The sequence below is a fragment of the Peromyscus leucopus genome, chromosome 7 (genome assembly GCF_004664715.2).
Source record: "Peromyscus leucopus breed LL Stock chromosome 7, UCI_PerLeu_2.1, whole genome shotgun sequence".
In the NCBI taxonomy this organism is placed as follows: Eukaryota; Metazoa; Chordata; class Mammalia; order Rodentia; family Cricetidae; genus Peromyscus; species Peromyscus leucopus.
Genome location: NC_051069.1, coordinates 15,777,013 through 15,803,064, shown reverse-complemented (window position 1 = coordinate 15,803,064; position 26,052 = coordinate 15,777,013). Strand labels below are relative to the sequence as shown.

At 55.6% G+C, this 26,052-nt stretch overlaps 2 protein-coding genes across 3 annotated transcripts; one reads left to right on the top strand and one right to left on the bottom strand.

The window, feature by feature from the left end:
• The first annotated feature begins 252 nt into the window (after positions 1–252).
• On the top strand, positions 253–10,812 carry LOC114690382 (taste receptor cell protein 1). The gene is given in 15 exon segments (XM_028865139.1): positions 253–295; positions 1,038–1,579; positions 1,581–2,420; positions 3,992–4,053; positions 5,256–5,407; positions 5,570–5,700; positions 6,065–6,129; positions 6,431–6,570; positions 7,747–7,871; positions 7,964–8,022; positions 8,117–8,554; positions 8,739–8,782; positions 9,986–10,227; positions 10,468–10,587; positions 10,723–10,812. Coding segments are annotated over 15 exon segments (3,093 nt in total).
• A 1,516-nt stretch (positions 10,813–12,328) lies between these two features.
• On the bottom strand, positions 12,329–21,791 carry C7H15orf39 (chromosome 7 C15orf39 homolog). Of its 2 annotated transcripts, none has more exons than XM_028865063.2 (3): positions 21,631–21,791; positions 15,607–18,457; positions 12,329–13,560 (listed from the first exon to the last, which is right to left on the bottom strand). In XM_028865063.2, exons 2-3 carry the CDS (start codon positions 18,404–18,406, stop codon positions 13,196–13,198), a joined length of 3,165 nt encoding a protein of 1,054 aa, XP_028720896.1. In that variant the 5' UTR covers positions 18,407–18,457; positions 21,631–21,791; the 3' UTR covers positions 12,329–13,195. The 2 variants fall into 2 exon arrangements, with proteins under 2 accessions (XP_028720896.1, XP_028720897.1); XM_028865064.2 differs by having other exon boundaries at positions 13,474–13,560; positions 15,556–18,457.
• Between the last annotated feature and the right edge of the window lie 4,261 nt (positions 21,792–26,052).

Below are 26,052 nucleotides of genomic sequence, written 5' to 3'. Positions count from 1 at the left end.
CACTCAGGTCAGGACCTCACTCACTCAGGGCTTCCTCCATGCCCACAAGGACATTTAACTCTGGACAGCTACTGGCAGAAGTGGGCAGCTGAGTGATGGTGGAACTCAGGGCATCTGGCATTTTAGGCAAGAGCTCTACACTGAGTTCTACTCCAACCTGATGAGTCTTTTCCTCAAGGGGACTTGCAAAGGACATCATTGTGTCTGTCACCTGACGTTGCATCCTTGGAAGCCTTGGCAGGAGCCTGCAGCATGGACAAGCAGTGGTTTCCTGCAGCTGGAATTCTCCTGGCCGGTAAGTGAGTAGGGAAGGGGAGGTGAGCTGGGTACCCTCTCCCCATCACCTGCTTACTTGGTAGGGAAGGGTAGAATCCTTCTCCCCAGTGAACTCCATGACTCCCACCTCAGGCCTTCCCTTCATTGTCTTCATGATTTTCTGGCCTTGACCAGCCTAAGGGATGCTAGGGAAAGATTGGAGACCTCCGGCTCCTTGACAGCACTCACAGTTACCTGCTTGGAGCTGTATACACATGTAGGTATGTTTGGCATTAACCCCAGAGCCTCAGAGATTTCCCACATATGTGTTCCATCACCCAGTCAGCCCCTAAGAAGAACTCTGTATGCAGGGAATATGGTCAGGTCATGGTCTCACCCACAATGGAGACGCACACAGTATTTTCAGCACCATCAGGTTAGTCTAGGCCTCAGACGTTGTTTGAATAGAGTAGGCAAGACTCTCAACTCCTGGCAACCACTTGGGCCTGGGAGACTTCTCCTTGGGAAGAAGGAGGTTGTTAGGAGACAGACAGACAATGTCTATTTCTAGGTGGAGGTAAAGGCACCCCTGGTGTCAGCCAGGCTAGAGTCAGGGAGGGGGGATAGCCTGAGTGTGTAGCTTCGTGGTTTGGGGCCTAACCAGGTCCAGGTGTTGCTCTCAGGCATGTAAGTGAGCAAGATGTGGCAGGGTGAGATCTGAGAGGAGAGGGGCCAGTCCTGCCCACCAGACACTGGAGAACCAGGCCTGTCTTGCTTTGCAGCCTTCCTGGCAGGCTCAGCTTCTACCCTGACCCTTCCTTCTACGCATGAAGACCTTAACCAGTTTCCTTCAGGCCCTGGCGCATCTGCTCGGCAAAGCAGCAGCATTCCTCTGGACATCCTGACAGAAACTGTTGGCCGCATCAACTCAGTTGAGAGGGAACCGGAGACCCTGGAGAGTAGGGCAGGAGCCCTTTCTACAGAGGCAGTGGGGGGCCAAGAGTCCCCCTCAATGCCTGGCCCCTTAGGAAGTACCAGGCCCTTGCACAGGGTCATCCCTGAACCAATCCCCTCAGCCCTGACCACATCTGCAGCCCACGTGACTGTTGACTCTCAGCCAGTGTCATCTGGGGCTGATCCTGTAAAGAAAACCGTGGCCTCTGGAACTCTAGAGACAATTCCTATGTCATCGCCACAGCCTTCTCCCACACGTGGATCCAAGCAGAAGTTCAGCAAGGTCTCCAGGTTGTGCTCAACAGTCCCTGCCTCTGCATCACTGGAGACAACTGGTACACCTAAACCAACATGGCATCCAATCAGGGCTTCCTTCTCTCTCCATATTTTCTAGATCTCCATGCCCGTTATGGAACACCTCCGGTCCCACTGCGTGGTGGGACGGCCACTCCGGGCCAGAGGCATCCCCATCTGAGGCACTGGCTGCAAGGATCTCCTCAGGATCGCCTATCTCTCCATGCGTGAAAGCTACAGAGCCCCTTTTGCCTGCATCCCCGGGGAGACCAGGGCCGGACCTGACCTCCCAAGCCTTTACAGTGGCTTCTGGGTCGTCTGAAAACACTGTCGCTTTGGGCACGGGCCCAGGAGCCAATGGTGCTTCTGTGCGGCTGTTGTTCTCAGCAACATCACCTTCACAGCCATCCTCCCCCTCCCCCCCACCCTCCTCATCGGCACAGCTCCTGCCTTCATCCTCAACCCTGGCCCCCATTTCCTCTGCCACCACAGGAGCCAGGGACCCTCCTAAACCCTCTGTGTCTGTGACTGCACCCTCAGCTACAGACTCTTCCATTAAAACCTCAAGCCTTGTACCCCTGATGGCCCTACGACCCAGCCACCCTGGGCCATGGGTTTCTACCACCCCAATCCGCCTGCCCACCCTCTCCCTCCAACATTCCTCCAAACCCCCCTCTGTCCCACACAGCTCTAGCTTCACAGAGGTATCTAGGGATGCTGATGCTAGCCAGTCCTCTGCCCTGCCTCACCCTGGCCAAGATGTGACTTTGCAGGACCTGAGTACCTCCACTCCAGGACCTAGTCATGTGACTCACTCTGTGACCTTCAGGATCACCAGCAAATGCCTCTGTACACCAGCTGTCTGGAACCTGGTAGCCCTGGAGTGCCGGCTGTTGAAGAAGCTTATCTGCTACCAGGTGTGGCACCTGCTCCCTGGGTAGAGGGATGTGGATGAAGACAATCTTTCCTGCTCTGCTCTCCTTCTGAGTATGCCGGGCACAGCCACAACACACACTATACAGGTCTTGGCTCCTAAGAGCAGCCTACACACAAAATAATAAAACCTAATGAGTACCACGCTGTGCTCCCGGGAGGAGTCGGAGGAGAGGCTAGGCAGAAATACTTCTTAGAAGTCATTACAGAGGGAACATCTCACAGTGGGGGAGGCCTCACCTACAAGAAATAGAGCAGGTTCTCACAGTGCAGCTGCTGGCTTTTTATCAGCACATAGCCTCATCCAGGACTAGGACCCCTGATGCCCTGGCAAAGTGAGGCACAGTTCCTGCCTCGATTCTGGAATCAGGAGCATGGTCGGTATCCCGGACAGGAACGCCATTTCTCACCTGCCATACAGGGCACAATTTCCTGTCCATTTGTTGAACGGTTCATCTCTGTGTGCAACTTGGGAAACAAGAGGAGCAAAGGGATTTTATGCTGCAGGAGCTACAGTCCTGGGGTCTAACGGAGAGCAGATTATAATCTCAACAAACTGGGAAAGAACACAGGAGGCTAGCCAGCTGCTGAGTGGTGTGCCTTACTCACGCTGGGTAACCACTCTACCACATCATGGATCCTCTTTTGTGTGTGTGTGTGTGTGTGTGTGTGTGTGTGTGTGTGTGTGTATGTGTGTGTGTGTGTGTGTGTGTGTTTTAGTTAGTTAGTTTATTTGTTGTTTTGAGACAAGGTCTCACTGTGCAGCATGGCTGGCCTAGAACTCACTATGGAGACCAGGCTAGCCTGGAACTCCCAGAAATCCACCTGCCTCTGCCTCCCAAGTACTGGGATTAAACTCAGCCTTCTTTTTGCTTTTTTTGAGACAGGGCTTTTAGGTAACCAAACCTGCCTTTGAATTGGTCCTTGGGCATTCCTCTCCAAAGTTCTGTAATGCTGAATGTTATCACATCGGGCCTGGTTGTGGTTTTTATGTCTTTTTGGTTGGCTGGGTTTTTTGTTTTCATTTGTTTGTTGCCTGTATTTGTTTGTCTGAGCAGGTCCCCACTACACAGCTCAGGCTGACGGTGAACCTGCCTCAGCTTCCTAAGGGCAGGGACCAAAGGCACGAACTATTACACCTACATTTTAATGGGAATGGAGAGAGGGTAGTCGCAGCCAACAGTGAAGGGCTTCCCAGGCACCAGGGCAGAGGGAACACTGTTTGGGGGAGCCCAAGTTGCAGAGAGGCTGGCAAAGGACTCTATGGTAAATGAGGCTGGGAGTGGCAGCCCAGGCTGGCAGCTGGCGGGATGCAGAGCCCAGGGTGACTGGACTACTGAGGTAAAGCCTGTACATGTACAGACCCTGGACAGACGGGTCTGGGTTAGGATCTCAGCACAAGGTAATCAATCGCAAGCATCAGGCTACCAGAGGGGAACTGCCCGGGAAAGGCCCAGCTGGGCCAGGATCAGGGATGAGACCACTTTTGAGGCCAGGGCAGATGGAGGGACACAAGGCAGGGGTGGACAGGCTGACCTCCATGCCTCTGTCTCAGCTCCAGCTTATCTACCGTGAGGCCTTCTCCAGCTTCAAGAATGTCAGTACCCTGCTGTTTTGGTGAGTGTGGTTCTCAACTGACCTATGCCTTTAGCAGCCCTAGACCAGGCTGCTCAACCTTGCCCAAGTGCCGGGAACCTTGGCCCAGATGGGTGGATGAGAGGCCCACATTTGTTTCTGCTACCAGCTGGGCTGCATGACCTCAGCTGGCCTTCCTGCTCTTTCCCAGTTCCAGCTGTTGGGTTTGGACAGTTATATCAGGACTGTCTGAGCACAGTGAGAGGCCAGACAAAGGGCACATCAGGCTACTCATTCCGGGGATAGGGCCATGTAAATGATATGTAAATAAATGTAAATCCTTGGGCGGACGCTCTCCTTCTGGGCTGCTAGGAAAGTAGATGACCTCCAGAGGTGCCGGTGGGGGGAATCCAGGCCATGATCGAAGCTGCTTCAAAAATTTCCCTTTTGCCGGGTCGCGGTGGCGCACACCTTTAATCCCAGCACTCGGGAGGCAGAGGCAGGTGGATCTCTGTGAGTTCCAGGCCAGCCTGGTCTACAGAGTGAGTTCCAGGACAACCAAGGCTACAATGAGACACCCTGTCTTGAAAAAACTTTTTTTTCCCCTTTTAATAAACTGTGACTTCCTGAGCCTGTTTTATCTCCCCAGCCCTGGGTCGGCACAGGTGCTCACAGGAAGGGCAAGTGTTCTTTAGATTCTGAGGCTGTTTATTTCCAGGTCTCTCCCTGAGAGCCGCCTGAAGGAGCTGCCTCCCCCAGGACATGAGCAATTGATCCTTCTCTAGGCTTTCAGCAATTCCTAAGCCTTGTCACCTCCCTCTCTCCAGAGTCTCCTACTTTTTGAACTGCAGCTGAAGCTTTCTGGGTCCCCTAGACCTCCTGAGAGCTCCCAGTCAGCGGTGGCCTCTTTGAACAACACCTTCCCCCAGTCTTTCCCTGGATAAGATTCCCAGTGTCCCTGTGAGAACCAGCTCTTGAGGAGTCCAAGGGAACTTACTTTCCCTGAGCACGTGCCGTGTGCACGCCTCCCTGCATCCTTCAGGCCTCACAACAGTCCTCTAAGAAGGGGATTTTATCCCCATTTACCAAGGAGCCCCAACACGGCAGGGGTCATGTGACCCGATTCAGTGGTGCGGGGAGGTTCCTCTCAGCAGCTCCTAGCTGCTGGGGTAGGCTTCTCTCCTTCAGCACCCTGCTTTCTGCACCAGCCAGGCCTACCTTGCCCCCACTGGTCCCTCCTGCAGGCCTGGTTCTGCAGAAGTGGAAGCCTCGCTCATGTTTGGGCAGCCGGATCCCTCGGCCCTAGACATCCTCTGGACTTTGTACCGCAAAGTGAAGGCCTCCAGATGGCTGCTTGGGTCCCTGTCCCTGGCTAACAGCAGCCTCTCCGCTGATGGTGAGTCTGGAGCAACGCCTGAGCCCTGCCTCCTCACCTGCCCATGGAGGAGGCTGGCTGGGCTCCTGGGAGGGATCCAGTTCAGTCTGCCCAAGCCCTGAGCTGGCCATGGTGGGAAAGGTGGCTGTTCCAACGTCACAGACTGCGTATGTGGCTCAGCAGGGCACAACATGGCAGACCTTACCCTGGAAACCATCAACATCAGCTTCACGCTCATGAGGCCCTTCGTGCCCCAGCTGCTTCTGCCTGGCTCGCAGCCCTTTATCCTGTTGGAGAAGCAGATCCTCCAGCTGGTGAGGGGTCCCCTCCCCTGCTTCCGGGACTGGGATGCTCTCCCCGCCTCCCTTGTCAATAGGCCTCTACAGCTTTTAGTGATGGTAGGTGCCATGGTCCCAGGGAAAGCGGCGCCCGCTTGGCATATGTCGGAAGGGCAAGTATGGAGGGAACCCAGCCTTGCCCTGAGGGGAAGCTGGCTGAGGAGGAGAAAGCTCTGAGGGAAGTCCGTGGCCAGGCTGTCACCAGATACCCCTGCTCAGGAGACTACACTAGAGAAGGCTCTCAGGTCCTGCCTTACCTTATCTAGAGCCTGACCCCACCCCATACTGGGCCTCAGGACAGGCAGCTCCCAGGCAACCTGACCTCTAGGACTTCCTATAGGTCACCCATGAGGTGTCAGGATTCTACAAGGCTAAGCCCCAGGACCAGCCCCTGCTCCTATTCAGGTAGGTTGAGTATCCCATCCAGTCTGTCCAGTCCTCCAGCCACGCCATGGCCCCTTACCCAGCCTACGTGGCTGCTGTCTTAGAGGCATATCACTAGGGCAACTCCACCCCTATCACAAAGATGGGAGGGACAGGTGCGGGCTGGAGACCACCAATAAGAACTTTGTCTGAGCTGGCTTGAGTCTGCCTCGTAGAGCTCTGCTCTTGGAGGTAGGAACATAGGGTGTACACCCAGGAGCTCAGCACTTGCTTCTAGAAGCATGTACTGGCAAAGACACTGCACTCTCCCATCCTCCCCTAGCAACGTGAACGAGTGGGTGAGCATTTACATGGAATACAAGTTCAAGAGTCCCATCCCCACCCACCTCAAAGGCCTGGCCAGTTACCTGGCCCATCGCATAACAGACCCCACCCTCCAGAAATCCAGCATGGTGGCCAATGGTGAGTGATCCTGGGCCCCATATACGCTCTGGGTCAGCCTATCTCTCTAGGCCTCACTGCCCCCTCTGAGAAGGGGCAGAACTTTCAACAGCAAAGCTTGTGTGCCAGCCCATAGTGAGAAAGCGGGCCCAGAGCTCTGTGGGAAGCTTGGGCTCAGAGATACAAGATGGACCAGTCAGCTCTCAATGGTCACCTTAATCCTTAATGTCCCAAGAGAGGGGACAACAGTAGGTCAGCTCTATCACCAAGGTCAGGGTTGCATGAAGACTGTCCCAAGAGGCCCCTGAAAGGAAGAGCTGAGCAAGCCTGTACATCCATGTTGGAGAAATCCAAGGTCTCTGTCTCCTGAAGCCACAACCTGGAGCTGTTCTGGGGGGGACCCTCGGGCTAGGAAGTGCTGATTCACTTCAGGGCTGTCCCGGTCACCTCCCCTCGGCAGGCTCTCAGGTTGAGTGTTACCATCCGGTAGGCTCTGCTCTGTAGCTCCCAGAGACAGGGCCTCGGTTTGGGTCTCTGCCCTGTCTTTCTCAGAGCTGACTTTCAACATAGGGTATGTCTTCCCCATCAGCACTGACCCTCAAAGGACTCATCATCCCCTTAGCAGACAGAGGGACTCCTCTTCACGTAGGGCTGTGCTACACATTTCCATAAGTCATTGTGGAGCCCCTCCTGGGAGATTAGCGATTGTAAAAGACGCGGTAGCCAGCAAGATCTCCTGCTGTGAAGTCTGAGTGAACAGGCCAGCACCCTTCCGTTAGACAGATGACCACATAAGGGCTAGAGAGTTCATATTCTTTTGCCCTGGGTGGCTCCTAGCTCCTCCCTTATAGGGAGCACAGAGACAGCCCTCCGAGGTATGTCACAGCAGGTGAGCTGGCTGTGTCCCAGTACAATTTCATACACAAACATGGAAATTGTGTATCAAGTTCTTTTCATACTACACAATTTTCCACTGCTGACATTTTTTCATCCACTTAAAAATGTAAGTCCACCTGACCTCATTAGTCTAACAAAAGCAGGCAGCAAAGACGGGCCCTCAGACCAAGTGTGCTGACCCCTGGATGGAAGGAAGCAGTGGGTCTGTGCAAGCGACCCTGGCCAGGGTGTGGTCCTACCCCAGAGCTCTCAGGAGACAGGAGTCCTGGCCGCCATCACCACCTCACCCCATCACCTTAGGGGAGAAAGCAGAGCTGGCGCTTTTTGAGACTTGGCTCCTGATCCTGGGTCACCCCTTCACCAAGGCCTTGGAGAACAAGACTAGTTCTGAGTCCCAGGAGCTTCGTGGTCTGCTGACAAAATGGGTGACGTGAGGCAATGGAGGCATGGAGAAAGGGGGTGTGGCTGGCCTCAGCTGTGCCACCCGGTGACACTCTTTATTGTCTTCTGACCTCAGCTAACCTCCGCCCTCCAGCCTCTGCAGAACTTTGGTCAAGTGGTGGTGGAGGAATTCCAGTGAGTCTTCAGTTCGGGGGGCGGGTCCTGCAGCTGGAGGAGAGGGTCTCTCTGCATCTCTCCAGCCCCCTGAAGCCTGTCATGGTCCTCCCAGGCAGGAACCACTAACTGCCAAAGTGCAAGCTGCCTTCTTTGGGGCTGCGCCAGCCCAGGCCATCATTCAAGACTGCATGCACCAAGCCCTGAGCTTCCTGCAGGAAACTGAGGGTCTCCAGTTGGAGATGCTCCTCCCAGCCCTTGGTCAGTGCCCCTCCCTCTCTTCATGTCCTTCCTCCCCCTGCCGTTTCTGCCACCCTGGCCTTCCCTCCGGCACACAGCACTGCATGGCTGATTCTTGTGAGCCCCCAGGGTACACTGGTTCCAAGTGTCCTGCGAACAACCACCAGGCCTATCGGTCCCTGAGTGCTTGGAGGATGGAAAACTCACTCAGCCTTCCTCTTCTGCTCCAGACATCCCCAGTTCCGGAGCCTCCAGAGGCCCCAGCCATGGGTTCACGCCAAACCTCCAGCTCATCACTTCTCTCCTTGTCCTGGTGAGTCTGGCCAGGAAAGGGCTTCTTCCTAAGAAACAGGCTGAGCTTTGAGACCTTAGCCCAAACAAAGGGTCAGCAGCCTGCTACCCACCTGAACCTGAGTTCTCTTCACATGCCAGCTAGAATGGCATGCTTTCCACCTGGGGCTTGGGTTTGACCCCATGACTGCACCTCCATGGTTCAGGCTGGAGGACCGAACCCCACCACAGCAGTGCCGTACCACACCAGGTGTGGAGACCCTTCTTCTGCCAAGCAAGCAGAGGCTAAACACCCTGCTTGGCTTGGGGAGGCGGTGTGGAGGAGATATCTCTGCGTGATCTGCCTAACCTTTTCCTGAGTTACTGCCCCAGCACTGGGGGGGAGTCCAGTCCACATAACAGGGATCTATCCCGCCTTGGGCAGAAGCCAACAAGTGGCCAGGCTGACTCCTCCCAGAAGTCACTGGAGCTCTGGACATGGGCTAGGGTTACAGAAGCAGAGCTCTGGCCACAGGGAGAGAACTGGGGCAGAGCGTGGAGACGTGCAGAGGGGTCTTAACTCCCACCACATAGGGATGCTGCCACTCCAGGCCCTGACAAGTCCCCAGATGATGCCAACTCAGTTCCTGCCTGCCCTCCACCTTGACCCAAGGCCAGGTAGATGGGGGAGGGCAGCCCCAGCCAACAGTTATGTGAGTGAGTTTTCTCACCATGTAGCCCAGGCTGGCCTTTAACTCACTGCAGAGCCCAAGCTGGCCTCAAACTTGCAGTGGTCCTCCTGCCTAAGCTTCCAGGAGGCAGGATTAGTGCTTCCATGCTCCATCTTCTTCGTGTCCAGACATTATTGTTGCCTCCTGGCTTTTGTCTCTCTTCTCTACCCACAGGTGGCCCCTGGTGCTGCTCCCCAGTTCGCCGAGAAGCAAATCCCATACCTCTCCTAGGTCACCTCACCTCACTTCTCCTCATCTGGGGCTTCCAGATGGCACCTCAACCCTGAAGAGTAAAGCCGCAGGACACCAGAGCGGAAAAGGCAAGCCTGGGACTTGCTTTCTCCAAGCTCCCGCCTCACCGCCACACTGCATAAAACCGAGGAAAACACTCTCTCTCGTGTCCATGGTTGCACAGCCAGTCCCTGTTTGGGGCTCCCCATTCCCTTAGCTCCCACCACCTCACCAAGAGGTGGGCAGTGACTTCCTTCACATAAGGCCAAGCCCCTAGGCTCCTCGCAGCATGGACAGGAGAGTCGGGGCAAAAGGAGTCGGGTCCCACAGGATGTTGCCAGGCCCGGCTGCCACCACACACTGAAATGGGGACCACACTGAGGCAGGTGAGGGACCAAGAGCCAGCGTGTAGACACAGAGCATGCAGGACTGAGCCAGAGTGAGTGTTCGTGATGCTCATGTACACTGAAGCCCTATGGTGGTTATCACTTTGCCTAAGGATTTGTGTCCAGGCTACACAAGGAGCTCACCCGCCTGCCATCCTCGGCACAGCACAGACACCCTGGCCAGCCAGAAAGGGCTCTGTAGCCCTTCCTGCTCAATAAGCAAGGGGTACCCCGACAAGGCTGCACTGCCAGTGTCTGGAGGTGGCAGCCAGGGAGGAAGCCCAGAAAGCATGCAAGGCAAGAGCCGGCAAAAACCCAGTGCCTGCTGGCTGGCTGCCCCTGGTGGTGGACCTCGGCTGAAATGGCAGGTGGGGCTAGAAGCACCCCATTTCCAGCACCCCTCCATTTCCAGCAGGGGGAACCAAAGAGGCACTCAGGCCATGCTCCCAGCTGCTTTGGGGGGCTGACAGTGCTCCAGTCCAACCCCTTAGCAAACCAGGGAAGGTGTATGCAAGCTAGCAAAGACAAAGTCTTCACCGCTACCTGATCTTCCTTTTTCTCCTGAGACCACAACTTGGGAGAAAACTGTCCCTCCACTCACCCTGCAGACCCTGCTTGTCACCAAACTGGCTGCTAGGGCCCTCAGCCTCTTGTCTTGGGCTTTCACTTCCCCATGTTGGAGCCTCAAGGACCTGAGCCCGCTCCTGGTATTCACCCAGTCAGGCGATGTGAGTGTGGGTCTAGCCACGCCCCCTGAGGCAGATTTGCTCAGGCAGGTCTGGGATAGGCCTTAGGGATCTGAGCAGGATGCAGAGGGTCCCACAGGCACACAAGTCCAGAGCTGGCTCTGGGTCTTCACACAGCCACTGACTTCGTGTGACCCTGCTGCAAATCCTGTCCCCGTGGGTTTCTCCATCTCTGGCTTGAAGAACGTGGTGGTGGTGTACCCTTGAGTCCCTGCTTCTTAAGTTGGCTTAGATCTGATTAAACCTCACATCTACCTTCCTAGCACTGGAGGATGAGGCAGGATAGTTAACCGTTTGAAGCCAGCCTAGGCTGCATACACACAGGGCCAGCAGCTAGTGATGTACGAACAGGCTTAAAGGGCACTGTGGATGGACTAAAAATCAAGGGCGTGTGAAACTAGTTCCAGGTAATGGACCTGTAAGATGCTGATGCAAAGGCCAGGACTCACCTCTCTGGCCCCGGGTAGAAATGCAGTATCCTGAAGGGCCGGCCAGTCATCTAACAAGGGAACCAGGGTAGACTGACACCCCTCCCTGTCCTGGTGGTTCCTGCAGTGGCCGTGTGTCATAGTTCCTATTCCCGCCAACTCCGAAGGCCAGCTGCTGGATCTAGATGTAGTTTCCACATGACACCTGCACCCCCCAGGGTTCACATGCTGAAATCTAATCCCCATTGTGAGGTGAGAGGATGGGAATTTAATCCAGCTATTGTGCTTAGAGATGGTGTCTGAGGTGATTAAGATTAAAATCATCAGGTGGAGCCCCATGATGCAATACTGGCAGTTCTGTACACCGCCCAGAAGACACACATGCATGTGCTCTCTTGCCATGTGGTGCCCTGATCCACCTCAGGATTCTGCCAACAAGAATGTCAACATCAGATGTGGCTGTTCAACTGCAGACCTTTTTTTTTTTTTTTTTCCGAGACAGGGTTTCTCTGTGTAGCTTTGCACCTTTCCTGGAACTCACTCTGTAGCCCAGGTTGGCTTTGAACTCACAGAGATCTGCCTGCCTCTGCCTCCCGAGGGCTGGGATTAAAGGGGTGCACCACCACTGCCCGGCTCAACCGTGGACCTCTTGAACCACCACTCAAAGCTGAGTGTGGTCACAACACACATATGCCCAGAACTAGGAAGCTGGGGCAGAAAGACTGCTGTGATTTTTAGACCCAAACCATCATTGGAACTTTTGCCCATGGTGTTGCTGGTGAGAGAAAAGGCATTTGGGCACAGCAGGCATGAGGAAAACGGCAGCTGCCACTTCAGACCCCAGGTGCTCAAGGCCAGGCTGGTCCAGGTGGCTAGCGTGGCTGGGCGCAGGCAATGGTGAGCACTGGTGTAAGAAAGCCACGTTCAGGGAAACAGACGGGGTGAGGGTACTGAGGGTGGCCTAGGAACACTGTCAGTGGGTAAAGCTGACAGGACGCACAGGCAGAGGTGACAGTTCCAGACTCTAGTGGGAACATCTTCAGGAGACAGGCACACAGCTTACAAGACCACCAGTCTCCAGGGTTCTCCACGGTTGTGGGAAGGAGGTCTTCCCCAGGTTGGAGAGGCTAGCCAATAGGTGTGAGAGGAGGGCTCATATAGGACCAGAAGTGATCCAGAGCAGAGTACTAGATAAGCCTCTAGGACATTCTGGGCAGGAGGAAGGGGACGGCCTATTGGTGAAGGGTGATACGCAACATTAACTCACAACCCCTCAAATACAAGCTAGGTCCCAGTTCTAAAAACAACCCAACGATTTAATAGCTGACCCCCAGGGCCCAGTCTCAACAAAACCCTTAAATAAGGCAGGAGGCACAGCTTGGCAGCCACCAGCTGAGCTCAGCCCACAGCAGGGAGGCGGCCCCAAGAGCCTTGGGAAATACCAGAGTCCCCAGTCCAGATCTTCAGAGGCCTCCTAGAATTGAGCTGACGCAGCCTGCCGGGTCTCTGTAGCTGCTTGGTACAACTCCACTGGGGTGTGTGATGCAGCCCAGGAAGGTCAGCGATAGGAATCCAGAGCAGACTTCAGGTCTTCAGGCCAGCCCCAGGCCAGCTCCCGGCACCAGCAGTGGTCTCAGAGGAAGTGTGTATGAGCCATATACATTGTACAATACACCACCCTAAGGTCACCAGGTCCCCAAACACATGAAGACTTGACAAGAAGGTCCTACCAGCCTCAGTCTTGTTATCCCACAGCCTGACTGAGGTCAAAGGCCTGTCCTGGGCAAGCAGCAGACCAAATCATCATAGGTGTACGTCAGACATCATCCCCACTACAACCCTTGGGAGGTAGGCTGCGTTGTCTTATTCTACAAATGGTGAACAAGGGCTCATGAGAGGTGAAGTGTTTGCCCAGGACACGCAACACGGAACACAGCAGCCAGGATTCAAGGCCAGGTCGGGTTGGCTCCAATGCCCACAGCTTTTCTCATGGGAAGGAATCCCTTCTAACAAAGACCCCCATGTTCAAAGTTCAGAAGTCTCTGCCCAGTTAGGTGGGCCCAGCCCTGCTATCCACTCCCAGCCCTGGGCAGGTGGATGTCAGGACAGGTACACAGTGGTCCCCAGATGGTTGACTGTCCCAACAACACTAGCTACCCATGCTACAGATGATGGCCCTGGCTGCCCAGGAGCTGGGGCTGAGGCGAGGGTCGGTCTGGTCCTGAGGCCTTGTGGCCCCAAGTGGGCAGTGCCACCCCATTGAGCCAGGCGTTTTCCAACAGGCTGCGGAAGCGTGCCCTCATGGTGGGACCTGGTGGGCTGGTGCTGGTGCCAGAGCTAGGCGAGGGATCCCGTGACCCTTCGCCAGTGGGCATCTCTGTTTTCTCAGGACCAGCCGGTGGCTTCCTCCCTGGCTTCTTGACCTTGGGGGCTGGTGACTTACGAGCCAGGGAGTGGTTTTCTGGTTCATCTCTGGTCACTGTGGGTTCTGAAGGGGATAAAGTTCTGGCCTCAGTGTCAAAGCCACCTACAAAAGGAAAGCAAAGTCAGACTGCAAAATCTAAACTTTAAGGTCCCACTTCCTGGTCTCAAAGTCACCTAAAACAAGGTGGGTACATCTTCAGTCCTAGGAGACAGGCACACAGATTACAAGACCACCAGTCTCCAAGATTCTCCATGGTTGTGGGAAGGAGGTCTTTCCCAGGTTGGAGAGGCTAGCCAATAGGTGTGAGAGGAGGCCTCATATAGGACCAGAAGTGATCCAGAGCAGAGTACTAGATAAGCCTCTAGGACATTCTGGGCAGGAGGAAGGGGACGGCCTACTGGTGAAGGGTGATACGCAACATTAACTCACAACCCCTCAAATACAAGCTAGGTCCCAGTTCTAAAAACTGCAGATGGCACCCAGTGTCACAACCGTCACAGGCAGCCCTTCTTCACACGTGCCCAATGCCCAGACCAGCGGGAGCCTGCTGGAAAGACACGCTCCTTCCCGAGGGACACCAGAGCTCCACCTGACGAGGACGCAGCTCACAAGTGGCTGCCTGGGAGCAAAAATGAGAAAAAAGGAGGCTTGTAGGTCAGGAAACGCTGGCTGGGCATCTCACCGGCTAGCTGAATGAACGGAAGCATGAGAAGAGAAAGCCCTGCCATCCGAAAGCCGTCACCTTTCCGTCACCAGATCCCTGGGGCTGCTGGGAAAACAGTTCAGGTGGAGGCAGGCTCCTCAGGCTGCCAGGAGGGCATAGGAGCCTGGACAGGAGCGAACCTGACATGCAGCCCTCAAAGGTCTTTAGACACCACCCCCCCAGGGGTCATGAGAACCACTGCTCTAGGGGTACCCAGAGCTCAGGGAGGGAATATGGAACAAGGTCTGAGAACTTAACCAGTGACAGGCAGCTGAGCCTTAACTGGATTAGAGTTCTACCAAGCAGGAAGACCAGGAAAGGCACCTGGTCCTTGGCCCCAGACAGGCTAAGAATCAGGAATGTGGGCCAGCTAGGGGCCCTGTTCCATGGCAGTCCTTTGCCTCAGGCCTTCTCCACCCTGACCTGGGCTGCCCTGGGTCAGGGAGGCCCATGGCAGAGTACCCAGCTAGCTAAGGAAATAGAATATCAGGAAAATAGCTGAGTAAGGGGCTGGGTGGCAGAAATGTGTGGCAGCAGACAGGAAAAACTTTGGAATCTAGCAATCAGTTTACTGACACAGAAAAGGCCATGTCACCCTCACCTTGTCATAGCCTAAGAAATTGGAGTGTCCCCAACACACAACATTGTAGCACGTGTGCCTTTTAGGACAGAACTGGGGGGGAAAAAAGCAAGGTCCACGGCTGAGCTGAGCAATGTGGCACATACGTGATCTGGTACTAGGGAGAGAGGAGCATCATGAGTCTGAGGATGCTCTGGGTTATACAGTGAGATACTTTCAAAATGAGAGTGCAACTGAAGAACCAGGATGATGCATCACTGTGGAGGAAAGAGAACCACAATTCTCTGTTCAGGGCGACATGGGTGTATGCAAGTGCCAGCAGACCAGAGGAAATGTACATTCAAAGGTATGTGCTAATGTGGGGCATGGGCCCTGCCAGATCCTGTGCATGAAGGTGAACAGGGATGCTTTACCAGGATGGGAGAGATTGCATGTGGAAGTAAGCTCAGAGCAAAGCTCAGGCCTGTGGATTGGGATGAGTATAGAGTAGGAGGCCCCGATGCCAAGGGACAGAACGCAGTGCGTTATTCAGGGCTAGTGTTCAGACAGAAGACATCGGAAGAGAAAACTTCAGGTGGGAAACATGGCCTGGCCCAAGTCCCAGAGGCCTACACAAGACACAGAAGGTACAGACAGAGGAGGAGCCATCCAGAAGGGGGCCAAGAACATTTCCATGCACACAGATCTCACTGATGCCCAGATGTCAAGAGGCAAGGCAAGCGCTAGAGCCCCTGGAGTCCCACCCCTTGCCCCAGCGTAAGTTTCTGGAATCATTCCGACCCTTGCCCACCGTCCATACAAGCAGTGCACACACCTGTCACTCGCTCACACAGCTCCAGTGGCTACAGGGTTGCCCCATGCTCACCCAGCTGGCGGCGTACACAGTCATGCCACTGCAGGCCCAGCAGGTCAGGGTAGATATCGGGCAGCTGGCGCAGGGCCAGCAGCTTCAGCATGCGGGAGGTGCAGCCATGCAGGGCCCGTTCGCGCAGGGCACGCTCCTCTGACAGAGTGGTGGGCCGCAGCTCCACGCGGTGCTCCTGCAGCACGTGGTCCACAGAGGCGGGTGGCAACTTGGGAAAGAGACGCTCCTTCACCAGATGGATGGGCACGAAGATGGCACCAGCTCGCACCACATGAGGGAAGGGGCACTGCTGTGTGCACAGAAACCTCTGGAGCTGGGACAGCAGCTTGCCCAGGAGCCCCTGCACACCCTGGCCGTCCTGCCACGCAGCCTGGCCCCACGGCCCGGTGGTCTCAAGCCACTCCCGAAGTTTCTCTGGTGGAGAATGAGCCACAGAGCCCGAGATGGCGTCACAGAGGGATGCGTGCAGCCCGGTAAAGTGCTGTTCTAGGGAGTCGGCTGAGGTCGCGGTGGAAACTTGAGCAGTGACTGGAGCAGGGCCTGGGGCTGGAGCAGAGGCTGGAGCAGGGGCCGGAGCTGGTGATGGAACAGGAGCAGAGGCTGGGGCCGGGGAGGCCACGGCTATGGCCGGCGGGCTGGGTAGGGCTAGGTTGAAGCACGCCACCGGCAAAGGCTGAGTGAGAATCTGCAGTCCCACGGGAACGGATGGGGGGTTGGGTACAGGCTGCGCAGGGGCAGGGGCAGGGGCAAGGGCAGGGGCAAGGGCAGGAGCTGGAGCCGGGGCAGGAGCCGGAGCTGGAGCTGGAGCTGGAGCCGGAGCCAGGGTAGGTGGGGATGGGACGAGAGCTGCAGGTAAGGGTGCAGGACGGAGTATCTTGAATTTTCGGAACATGAAGGCCACGGAGCTGTGGAAGTTGGTCCTTGGTGTGGCTTCGGTAGCCACTTCAGATATTTCTGTGACCATCTTTTTCAGGCCCGGCAAGCCTGACACTGTGTTTTCCATACCTGGCCCGTTCACAGCTTCAGTGGACTTATCACGTACCTCAGGACTAGGGACCTTGAGAGGGACAGCCTCTGCCATAGACTTCTTCACACTCAAGTCCAGGGCCACTTCCTCACGAAGAGAGCAGTGAGGCCCAGGGGTCCCATCCTGGACAGGCAGGGCCCCCTTGCGATCTTTGTCTGGGCTCTTACTGGCGGCGGCGGCGGCGGCAGGAGCACAGTCCTGCTCCGCCGTGGGCTCCGGTGTCTGCACATCCAGGTAGTCACGGTAGGGGGCCAGGCTAAAAACATTGTCAATCACAGGCATGGGTGGAGAGCTGGGAGGCTTGGCTTCTTTCTGGGGAAGAGACTGGTGCTCCTTGGCACAGGGGTGCAGTGCTGGTGAAGTGCGGGGAACTGGACTGTCTCGAATGACAATAGGAACCCCAGGCCGCTCGCTGGGCCTGGGATGGGGCTGCTCTTTCCTGCAGCTGGGTAGCCAGGTCTTCTCCTGAGCTTCCGGGGCTGGTTTCTCTGCAGGTCTCACGGGCTCAGAGCATGACTGGCTGGCTGGCAAAGGCTGGCAGGTTCGCTGGAAGGCACTGGGCTGTGGCACAGGGTGCACACTGCTCTGAGAATGGGAAGGCGGCGTTCCCCCAAGTCCTGGGGAGGCCCCATAGAGAGAGAGGTCATCCCTGGCATAAGGAAATCCCAAAGTTTGGGGGACAAAGTCCAGTGGGCACCTTGGAGCAAGTGGGGGCTCCAGCTTGAGCCCTGGTGAGGGGGCTGGGAGGGGTGCAGGAGAGTAGGAATAAGTGTCTATCCCGACAGGGGGCAGATAAGGGGCCTGGGATGCCTGCTGCCTCAGGTAGGGGCTGCCCAGCCCGCCAGGCTGGTATGCAGCCCCCTTGTGCGCTCCCAGAGGTGGCAGTGGGAGCAGAGAGGCGTAGTTTCCCTGCTTCTCCGGGTGACGGCAAGATGGAGGGCAAGGCAAGGCCTGTGGAGGTGGGGGCAGCGGGTAGTGGGCTGGCACTGCATCCTGGCAAGGTGGTCCGAGGGGCTGGGCAAGCTGGGTCCAAGGATTGGAGGGTCCCTCCGATACTGCTTGCTTGGGTTCCCCAGAATAAGGACCCGTGTACTTGGAAGGCACGAAGCCTGCGCTGTGGATGGTTCGGTACTTCTCCAGGATTGCCTGGCATGGGGAAAAAGTCAGGGAGGGGTCTTTGCCAGGCCCCCCAGTTGGTAGCCCACGCAAGAACGTCCCATCCAGGGGCTGGCCCTTGCCAGGAGCTGGGGCTAGAGAACAGGGTGGTTCAGCAGAGGGTAACAGGGGCCCGGTCACCAGGGTCCAGTCAACATCCAACGGTCTCTTCGCTCCCCCATCCCCTAGGCAAGCGGAGAGTCCGTAACACAAAGGGCTGCGGTAGACAGGCTTGGGCGCTGCCAGTGGTGGGCCTGGGTATGCGTGAGCCTGGGCACCAAAGGGCAGGAGCTCACTGGAGTCCTTTATCTTCTCAGAACCTTCTGTCGGAGGGCGGTAGAGCAGGCAGTTTGTCAACAGGCTGTCAGTCCGGAGTGGAGAGCCGGCCACTTCAGTGGGGTACAAGGGTGGGTACGGGGTCCAGGATGCCAATCGCTCAGACCCTGCCTTGGAAGCGCCCCCTATGGGGTAGGAGAAGTATGCACCCTTGTAACTGCAGGAGTCCTGGCTACCAGCAGAGAGGGGCAGGCCATGTCCAGGCCCTGGGTCTGGCTCCAGGCGGGGCAGCTTGCCATACATCACAGGCCCCAGAGGCCCCAGGGGCCGTTTCTCTGCCATTACTATGGAGGTGTCAAGTCCTCCTGAACCCTTGCCACTTGACTTGCTGACCTGGGAGAGAGGAGAGAGAAAGATGGTTAGAGCGTAGGCTACCCGTAAACAGTAGACGCCCCTCTCTGACTTGTTGTCCCCCAAGACTCTGGCCCTTAGCAATCAATACTCAACGAACTGAACGGAGAAGCCACAATGCAGAGGTTTCTGATGCTATGTTTTTATTTCTGGTTATAGTTTTGAAAGTATAGAACTCCGCTGAATAAAATATGTGTACTCTGGCCTTACATACAAGTCTACACTCCATTGTAAGGGTCATTCTGCCCATGCGAAGGCCAAGAACCCTCCCTTGGGGTTCTGGGCGGTGTCATCTGGGCAAGTCATCTGCCCTGGCTTGCTGCTCTGCCTCCTAGGTAAGACCTATCGATCCCAAAGTCTCCGACGAGAGGGACGGCACAGGAAGTGGGCCGGTTCTTATTCCAAGATGCCACAGAGGTCTCGTAACACTCCTACAGCCAAGACAGGGAACCCCTGCACTGCCTACAAATTCTGGTTTCTTCTAACACTTTTATTGATCTGCTTGTCTTACCAAAAACCAAAACCTCAAAACCAGGTCCCCAGAACCAGAACCAATGCTGACAACTAATCTTGGATGGACAGGGCAGTCCCTTCCAAGAGGTATCCAGGTAACTCAGCAGGAGGGTCAATGCTGACCAGCAGGTGGTGCTGTGGAGCCAACAGGATGGTCCTGGGCTCTGAGGAGGAGTGTCGGGGAGGAGTGTCCGTGTTAATCTCCAGGCCTTGTGCACATGATCCAGGAAGAGTGGGGATGTATGCCTGGGGAGATGGGAGGCCCCAAGGGCCCGGAGTCCTAACTGGCAACTACTTCCTCCATACTTTACTGATGGACAAAGTGCTGGGAAAAGAATGCACGGGTATTCTTCCCTCTGAACCTTTCTCACTTTTCCTTAATAAATCTGGGTTCTACAGCACAGAGGCAAGTCCAAAGAAGGATGAGGATCGATATCCACGGTGATCACAGGCACTTTCTTAACACAACAGGCACCCACGACTTATGGGCGGCTCCAGCATCTGAGGCTTGTCTGTGAGGGCTATCACTGACCCTCCTCTCCATCCTCTCAATGGCTTAGAAAAAGGTAAATGGGATCAATATTCCTACGAGTAGGCCACAGGTCAAGCATCAGAAGTTTTTGTCCCAAGCAAGCAGGGACCAGCTTTCTCCTCCTCTCTGGACAGTGGCCAAGGACTGGGGCTCAGAGTTAGACCAGCAAGGGGAGAAAAAAAGGTGAAGGGTAGCATGGCCTAGGCCATTCCCAGCCAGCAGATGGCAACACAGAAGCCTTCGTGACAAGGACCTGTGTCCTGGGGGAAAGCCCCATCCTACACGGCTGTGTGTTTTTATGGTTGGTTTTGCTTTGTTTTGTTTTTCTTTTTTTTTCTTTATTCTCCCCCGCACCCCCCTTTCTAAGCCTCACTGTTTATCTCTAGCTGGCCTGGAACTCACTCTGCAGACCAAAACTGTCCTTGAACAGAGATCTACCCACCTCTGCTTCCCTGGTGCTGAGATTAAAGATGTGCACCACTACAAGGCTCGGATGGATGCTTCACAGGGTACCTAGCCCGCTCTATCCTTGGGGAGCTCTGGGTTAATTAAGGGCTGGCTCTGGTCTCACCTCCACGAATGCTCCTTGGGACCTGCTCTAACCACCAGTCTCAAGAGCCCTTCTCTCCCGGGCTCAGCCCACCCCGTGCCCTTTGCCCTAGAGACTTCCTGAGAACCAGCCACCTGGGACCCTCGGGAGTCTTTGTAGGAGGGAGGGTTCCAAAGAATCAGCCCAAGGCTCTGAAAGGTGTGGAGGCAACATTATGTCCTGACAGTAGGAAAGATGGAAAGCTCCCCCAGAGGAGGCCCCACCCCCACTCAGACAGCAGCCAAAATGAAGGTGCCTTGTTTCCGGACACTTGGGGTGGCCTTGGACGCTTGGAGAAGGTAGGTCCACGGGTGATCCTTCTGTGGAGATGTCAAGTTCTACTAGTTCTTCTTACATGCGATCGAACCGCAGCAAGAACCCAGGGCAGGGTCGAGCGCCCACCACACTCCTGTCTTTCCCTCGGGGCAGACAAACAACTCCGTGGGTCCATTCCCATTTCCACGTCACATCCTTGGGGCCTCAGGAAGAGCGCGATCCCAGCCGAGTTGAGGCCGGCATCAGTATTCTCCAGCTCTAAGAGACGCTGGTCTTCTAAAACTCTTTGCCAGCTGAGGCTGAGCTCTCCAGACACCCAATATGGGGCAAGTCCACACTTCCCAGTTTAAGAGAAGGGGTCTCCAGATGCGCCACCACTAAATTTCCCTCTACCGGCCCCGCCCATGACCATCGTGCCTGAGGCCCACAACCGGCTTCGCTATGGAACTGGCGCCCTACCGACACGCCAGGCTTCCGGGTGTCCCCCAAACCTCTCCTCTCTGCTGCTCTGCGACGCACGTGCACCCCAGCAGGCTGACACCCAGCCTGCCACCACGCACGCAAAGCCGTTCCTGCACGTACGTGCATGGCCAGAATCTGCACAGATGCCCCCCGCCGCCCTGGCTCGGACACACGTGTGCAAGCCAGGAGGTTCGCGCTCGGAGCCCCCACGGATCGAAGCCCGAAGACTGCAGTGAGGACCAGGAGGTGGAGGGGAGGGGGCCCGTCCAGCCGCAGAGTCCCGGGCAGCCACCTCCTTCGGGGCGATCCCGCCAGCCTGGGCTGCAGCCAGAGAGTGAGTCAAGCGGTGGCGAGGAAACCGCAGGCGGTCCTGTTCCAACAGGGCTCGTCCACGGCCCCGCGGCACCTCTGCGCCCGCCGCCACCAATCCCAAGCCCCACCCCCACCCCGAGTCTGCGCCCGGCAATCCGCGTGAGCGCGGCCCCGCGAGAGGCCCGAGGGATCCGCCTGACTCCTCGCCAGTCCTACGCCCGGGCACTGCTGGGGCTCCGGGGCTCTACCAGGCCCAGGGAGCATCCAAGTCCTGGCAAAGTCCAGGCGGCAGCACGACCGGGCCCCGCAGCCTGACCGCCCGAAGCCTCAGCACCTGGGCCCGGGCCCCTGCGCTCCGTCCCGGGACCGGCCGGTAGGGGCGCCCTGGGGCAGGGCCACCCGCCCCTTGCCCACGCGCTGCCCGCAAACTCGGCCCAAGTTTCCGCGCCCGCCGGGCAGGCGAGCTCCTACCTTCAGAGCGCCAAGCTTCTGGCGGCTGCCACCCGGGGCCACGGCCGCATCCTCCAGCGCCGCCTAGGCTGCGGGTCGCTGGTCCGGCCGGCCTTGCGCGGGAAGTCGCGGCAGGCACCTAGCCCAGAGCCACGCTCTGCGCTGCCGTTCGCGCCGCCGCCGGGCGCCGTCTGTGGTCCCGGGCGGGGCGGGCCGGGGCGGGCCGGGGGCGGGGCGGCCCGTTGGGTGGGGGCAGAACCCGGCTGTGCCTCTGGGAGCCTGCGCTCCCTTGGGCCCTCCCGTGCCGAAGGCCTGAGTGGAAACGACTTTCCCGCGACCCGGCCTCTGGCTTTGTGCACCGCCTTCGCTCGCCCAGCTCCTCGAACGTCTGCCCCGAGGGCGGTCATAAGCCCTCCTTCAGTCATTCCGTTAGATCATTCATTCCTTGCCACTTTCTAGCCTTGTGACCTTAGACCTGCCACTTAAACTCCACAAGCTTCAGTTTCCTCGTTGGTAAAAGTGCTGTTGTCTCATAAAAATGGCAAGGCTGGCAGATTTCGAAAAGATACATGGCACATAAATTGGGGTATGGTGATACACAACTGTAAAGCCTAGCAGTGGGAATTGCCGTGGGTTTGAGCTGAGCCTGGGATAGCTAGTAATACTCTGTTGTTTTGTTTTGTTTGGGACAGGGTTTCTGTGGTGATATATTGTGTACCCTAATAAATTTGCCTGAAGATCAGGACAGAGCCAGCCACTAGATTAGACATAGAGGTCAGGCAGTGATGGCACACACCCTTGATCCTATCACTTGGGAGGCAGAGATCTGCCACACTGAAAACAGACCCAGGCAGTGGTGGAACACACCTTTAATCCCAGGAAGTGATGTCTGGGTAGGGAAAGGTATATAAGGCATGAGGAAACAGGAACTCTCTCTCTCTTCAGACTGAGGATTTCGTAGAGGTAAGAACTAGTGGCTGGCTGCTCTGCTTCTCTGATCTTTCAGCTTTCACCCTGATATCTGGCTCTGGGTTTTTTATTAAAAGACCATCTAAGATTCGAACAACAGGTTTTACTATATAGCTAGCTGTGTCTGTCTGGGAACTGCATTCTGTAGACCAGGCTGACCTCGAACTCACAGAGATACACCTGCCTCTCTCCAGTGCTGAGATTAAAGGCATGGGCCACCACACTTGGCTCCTAACAAAACTCTTAACAATTAAAAAATTGAAAAGATGTCAGAAGGGAGCCCTGGCATCCTTGACGAGTACTAGTTACATTTGGAAGTTGGAAGGAGGAATTCCAGGGGCAAATGTATCTCAACTCCTGTTAGGGTTCCATGGCTAAGGAAATTTTTTTTGTTGTTGTTGTTTGTTTGTTTGTTTGTTTTTTAACCGCGAGTGAACCAGGAATGAGGCTCTGGAGGTGTTGCCAAGTAGCCTCGGTGGGTATCTGAACCATTTTGCAAATGCCTGTTACCGAACCGTCCAGATGATGAACAGCCTGGAAGGCGAATGGGGTGAAGCATCCCTAGCCAGAAAGGATGTGCTGGAGAAAGGGGCTGGAGACCAGCTGTCTCTGTTCACCCAGACTTTAGCCCCCGGGCTGTGGAACCTGCTCAGCACTCCTTTTTTGGAAGCAATCTGATGCCTATAGTTCGAAGACTGCCCAAAGGCTAAGGCAGGGTCAGGCAGTGAGGGAGGAGAATGGGTGAACACCATACAGATGAAAATGAGTTTATGGGCCGACGCCACTCAGGACACCACCTTGAACCACACAGGTCAGGACTGTCTGAGTCAGAGCAAAGCAGGGCTGAGAGTACAGGTGTGAGAGCAGCTGGCGCTGAGGAGGAGGGGCCGGGCTCCAGGTAGGACTAGGAGGAGGAAGTGAGGTCACCCAAGGAGAGAGGGAGGGTGCCTCTTGGATTAGAGTTGGATGATTTTTTACAAATAGAGACTGCCTAGGAAGGGGAGACTATGAGGGGTCTGGGGCTTTCCCAGTCACACTGTAGGCTGGAACAACGACCCAGACTGCCTGGTTTTTGTATCTTACAGTCACACTCTTAACACCAGCAAGGTGCATCTGTGCCCTGACAGCTCTGGGTCATGCCAAATCTGAGAGCCCTCTCTCAAGCGGCTGTTTCCTGCTCTCACACCTCACTAACTCTGCCCTTCCTTCTCTTCTGCATAGGGTATACTCCCACTCCTGACCTGCTGTGAGCTGGGAGGAAGGAAGACAATGTCCTTGGCGCTGTGGTCAAGAACTCTGAGGTTGTGGGCCCTGGAGCCCAGCTAAGTCTTCAGTCCCGTTATTTTGTCGTAATTCAGAAACATCTCTCAAAGACAGTTGTCCCACTAATCAGCTCGTCTGGTCCTTTTTGACATCACTCAAACACTCTGGATTACCAAGGAAAGGACACGGGGTGGAGGACTTGAGAACCGCTTGCAATTCCCTGGGCCTTAACTCAGCTCAGCACCAAACAGAGCCAGGTAGCCACCTGCCTCATAGACTACAGTGTCAGCATCCAGCAACATCCGGTGAGGAACTGCTCGTAAACCGCAGGAAACCCTGGAGTGCTGGGCAACTATGAACTCTTCTCCCTCTCTACCCCAAGGGTCATGTGCAGAGCCTATAGCGGATACAGGCAGTCCTTCCTTTCAAGGTGACTTGAGAGGCTCCGTGGACTTCCGTCAACATTGCAGCCTTGGAGAGATAGTGATGTTTTGTCTGGAAGGTGAAGTCAGAGCCGTGAAGAGAAGAGTTTAACATGTGCGCACAGGGGGAGGGGGCGGCTAGAAAAGCAGGAGCCTGAACGTTCGGAAGGCTAAGACGGGGACCTACTGAGGACAACACAGGTTGGTTTTATAGTGAGTTCCAAGCCAGCCTGGGCCACACAATGTGAACATCTGTCCACAAAGCAAAATTAAATACAACACAAAGTAGAACAGAAAAGTTCAAAGAGGGTTCTATCCCCCACCCCACCCCAGCCCTACACAGGCTTGAAACGGGTGGTGCATGCCCTCCACCTCCCCTCCCTCATGGACACAGATTGCTCCATAGAAAGGCAAGGTTAAAGGTCAGCTTCCTGAACTGCAGCTTGTCATGTTATGGTTATTAATAAAAATATCCCCTTCCACTAATGACGTCATACCTGCTATTTACAAATCTCTTTCCTTCCCCAGAGGAGCTATCTCACCCCAGAGAAGAGGCAGTGATCCTACAGGCAGAAAACCAGAGAAACCTAAAACACACAGAAAGTGTCTCCTCCTCTGAGGAGGCCACCCAGACTGTTAGCACCGCCTTCTCATCCTCATCCTTCACTGCCAGCAGAGGAAGACTGCAGTGTGTGTGGGGGGGGGGGGTCAAGGCGCTCCTACGTGGACCAGATGAAGAGTTTGAGAAGCAAAGCAAACTCACCAGGTATGGTAGTACACAGTGACAGATGGCTATAATCCCAGCACGTGGGAGGCTATAAGATAGCAGCATCAAAGGATCATGGAAGACCCTATCTCAAAAAAAAAAGGCAAGTGAACCGAGTTTGACCTTTTGAGCTGTGTGACTTAAGCAACCTTAACTTCAGTTTGCACATCAGCCCAATGGGCAGAATTATGACATGTCACAGGGCTCTGATGACTTCACGGCTTAGTTCATAGTAAGCCCTGAACCGCTTGCTCTGGACATGCTGAGGACTGGAGGACAGTTCTTCATAGCCAATAAATGGAGGAGTGGGATCTCCCCTCTTGGAGTTACTATATGACTCAGGAGCCCTCCTGAGTCAAGGCTCAGATGCATCTGGTGGCCCCGGATCCTCTGCCTGTCAAGCAAACACAGCCTGAAGCTGTGTTGTGCTGGTGGCCATTAGCTGAGCTCAGAGCGCCTTAGGGAGTCTAATCGTGTACAGCTTGGGAGGTTTGGGGCCATAGGTCTCAATCGAGTGAGGTAAGCTGTTTTCCAAAGGCATGCTATGCTGGCAAACCAAGATTTCCTTCTGCACGAAGCTGGGAGGCAATTTCTTATCAGTCTCAGAGTCTCCGGTGGACCCCACTCTAGATCTACCTGTCCCCTCCATTGTCCCTCTGTAGCCTACCTGCCACAGCAGACCCCAGGAGCCAACCGAAGTTCATTGCGATCCTATGTGCCTTGGCTTCCGGTCAGTCTCGTATTTGAATTCTTCTAGCCCCATCCAGGATGCCTTCCCTGATCTCCAGGCTGGTGTGTTGAGTTATCTTTCCTGGAAGCTGTTTAGATTCTAGACTACTTCCATCCTAGTCTCAGCTCCCTGTGCTCAAATGGCTTTGTTTCCGGCTCCCCCATGAGACTGAGGAAGGGACTTCCTCCAGGTTGAGGTTGTCTGAGCATTGGGATGGAGTGCCTAGCACAGGACTAATTTGGGCCATGGCTGTGGAGTCACAGCTTAATACAGAAGTACTCTGCATATCTTCA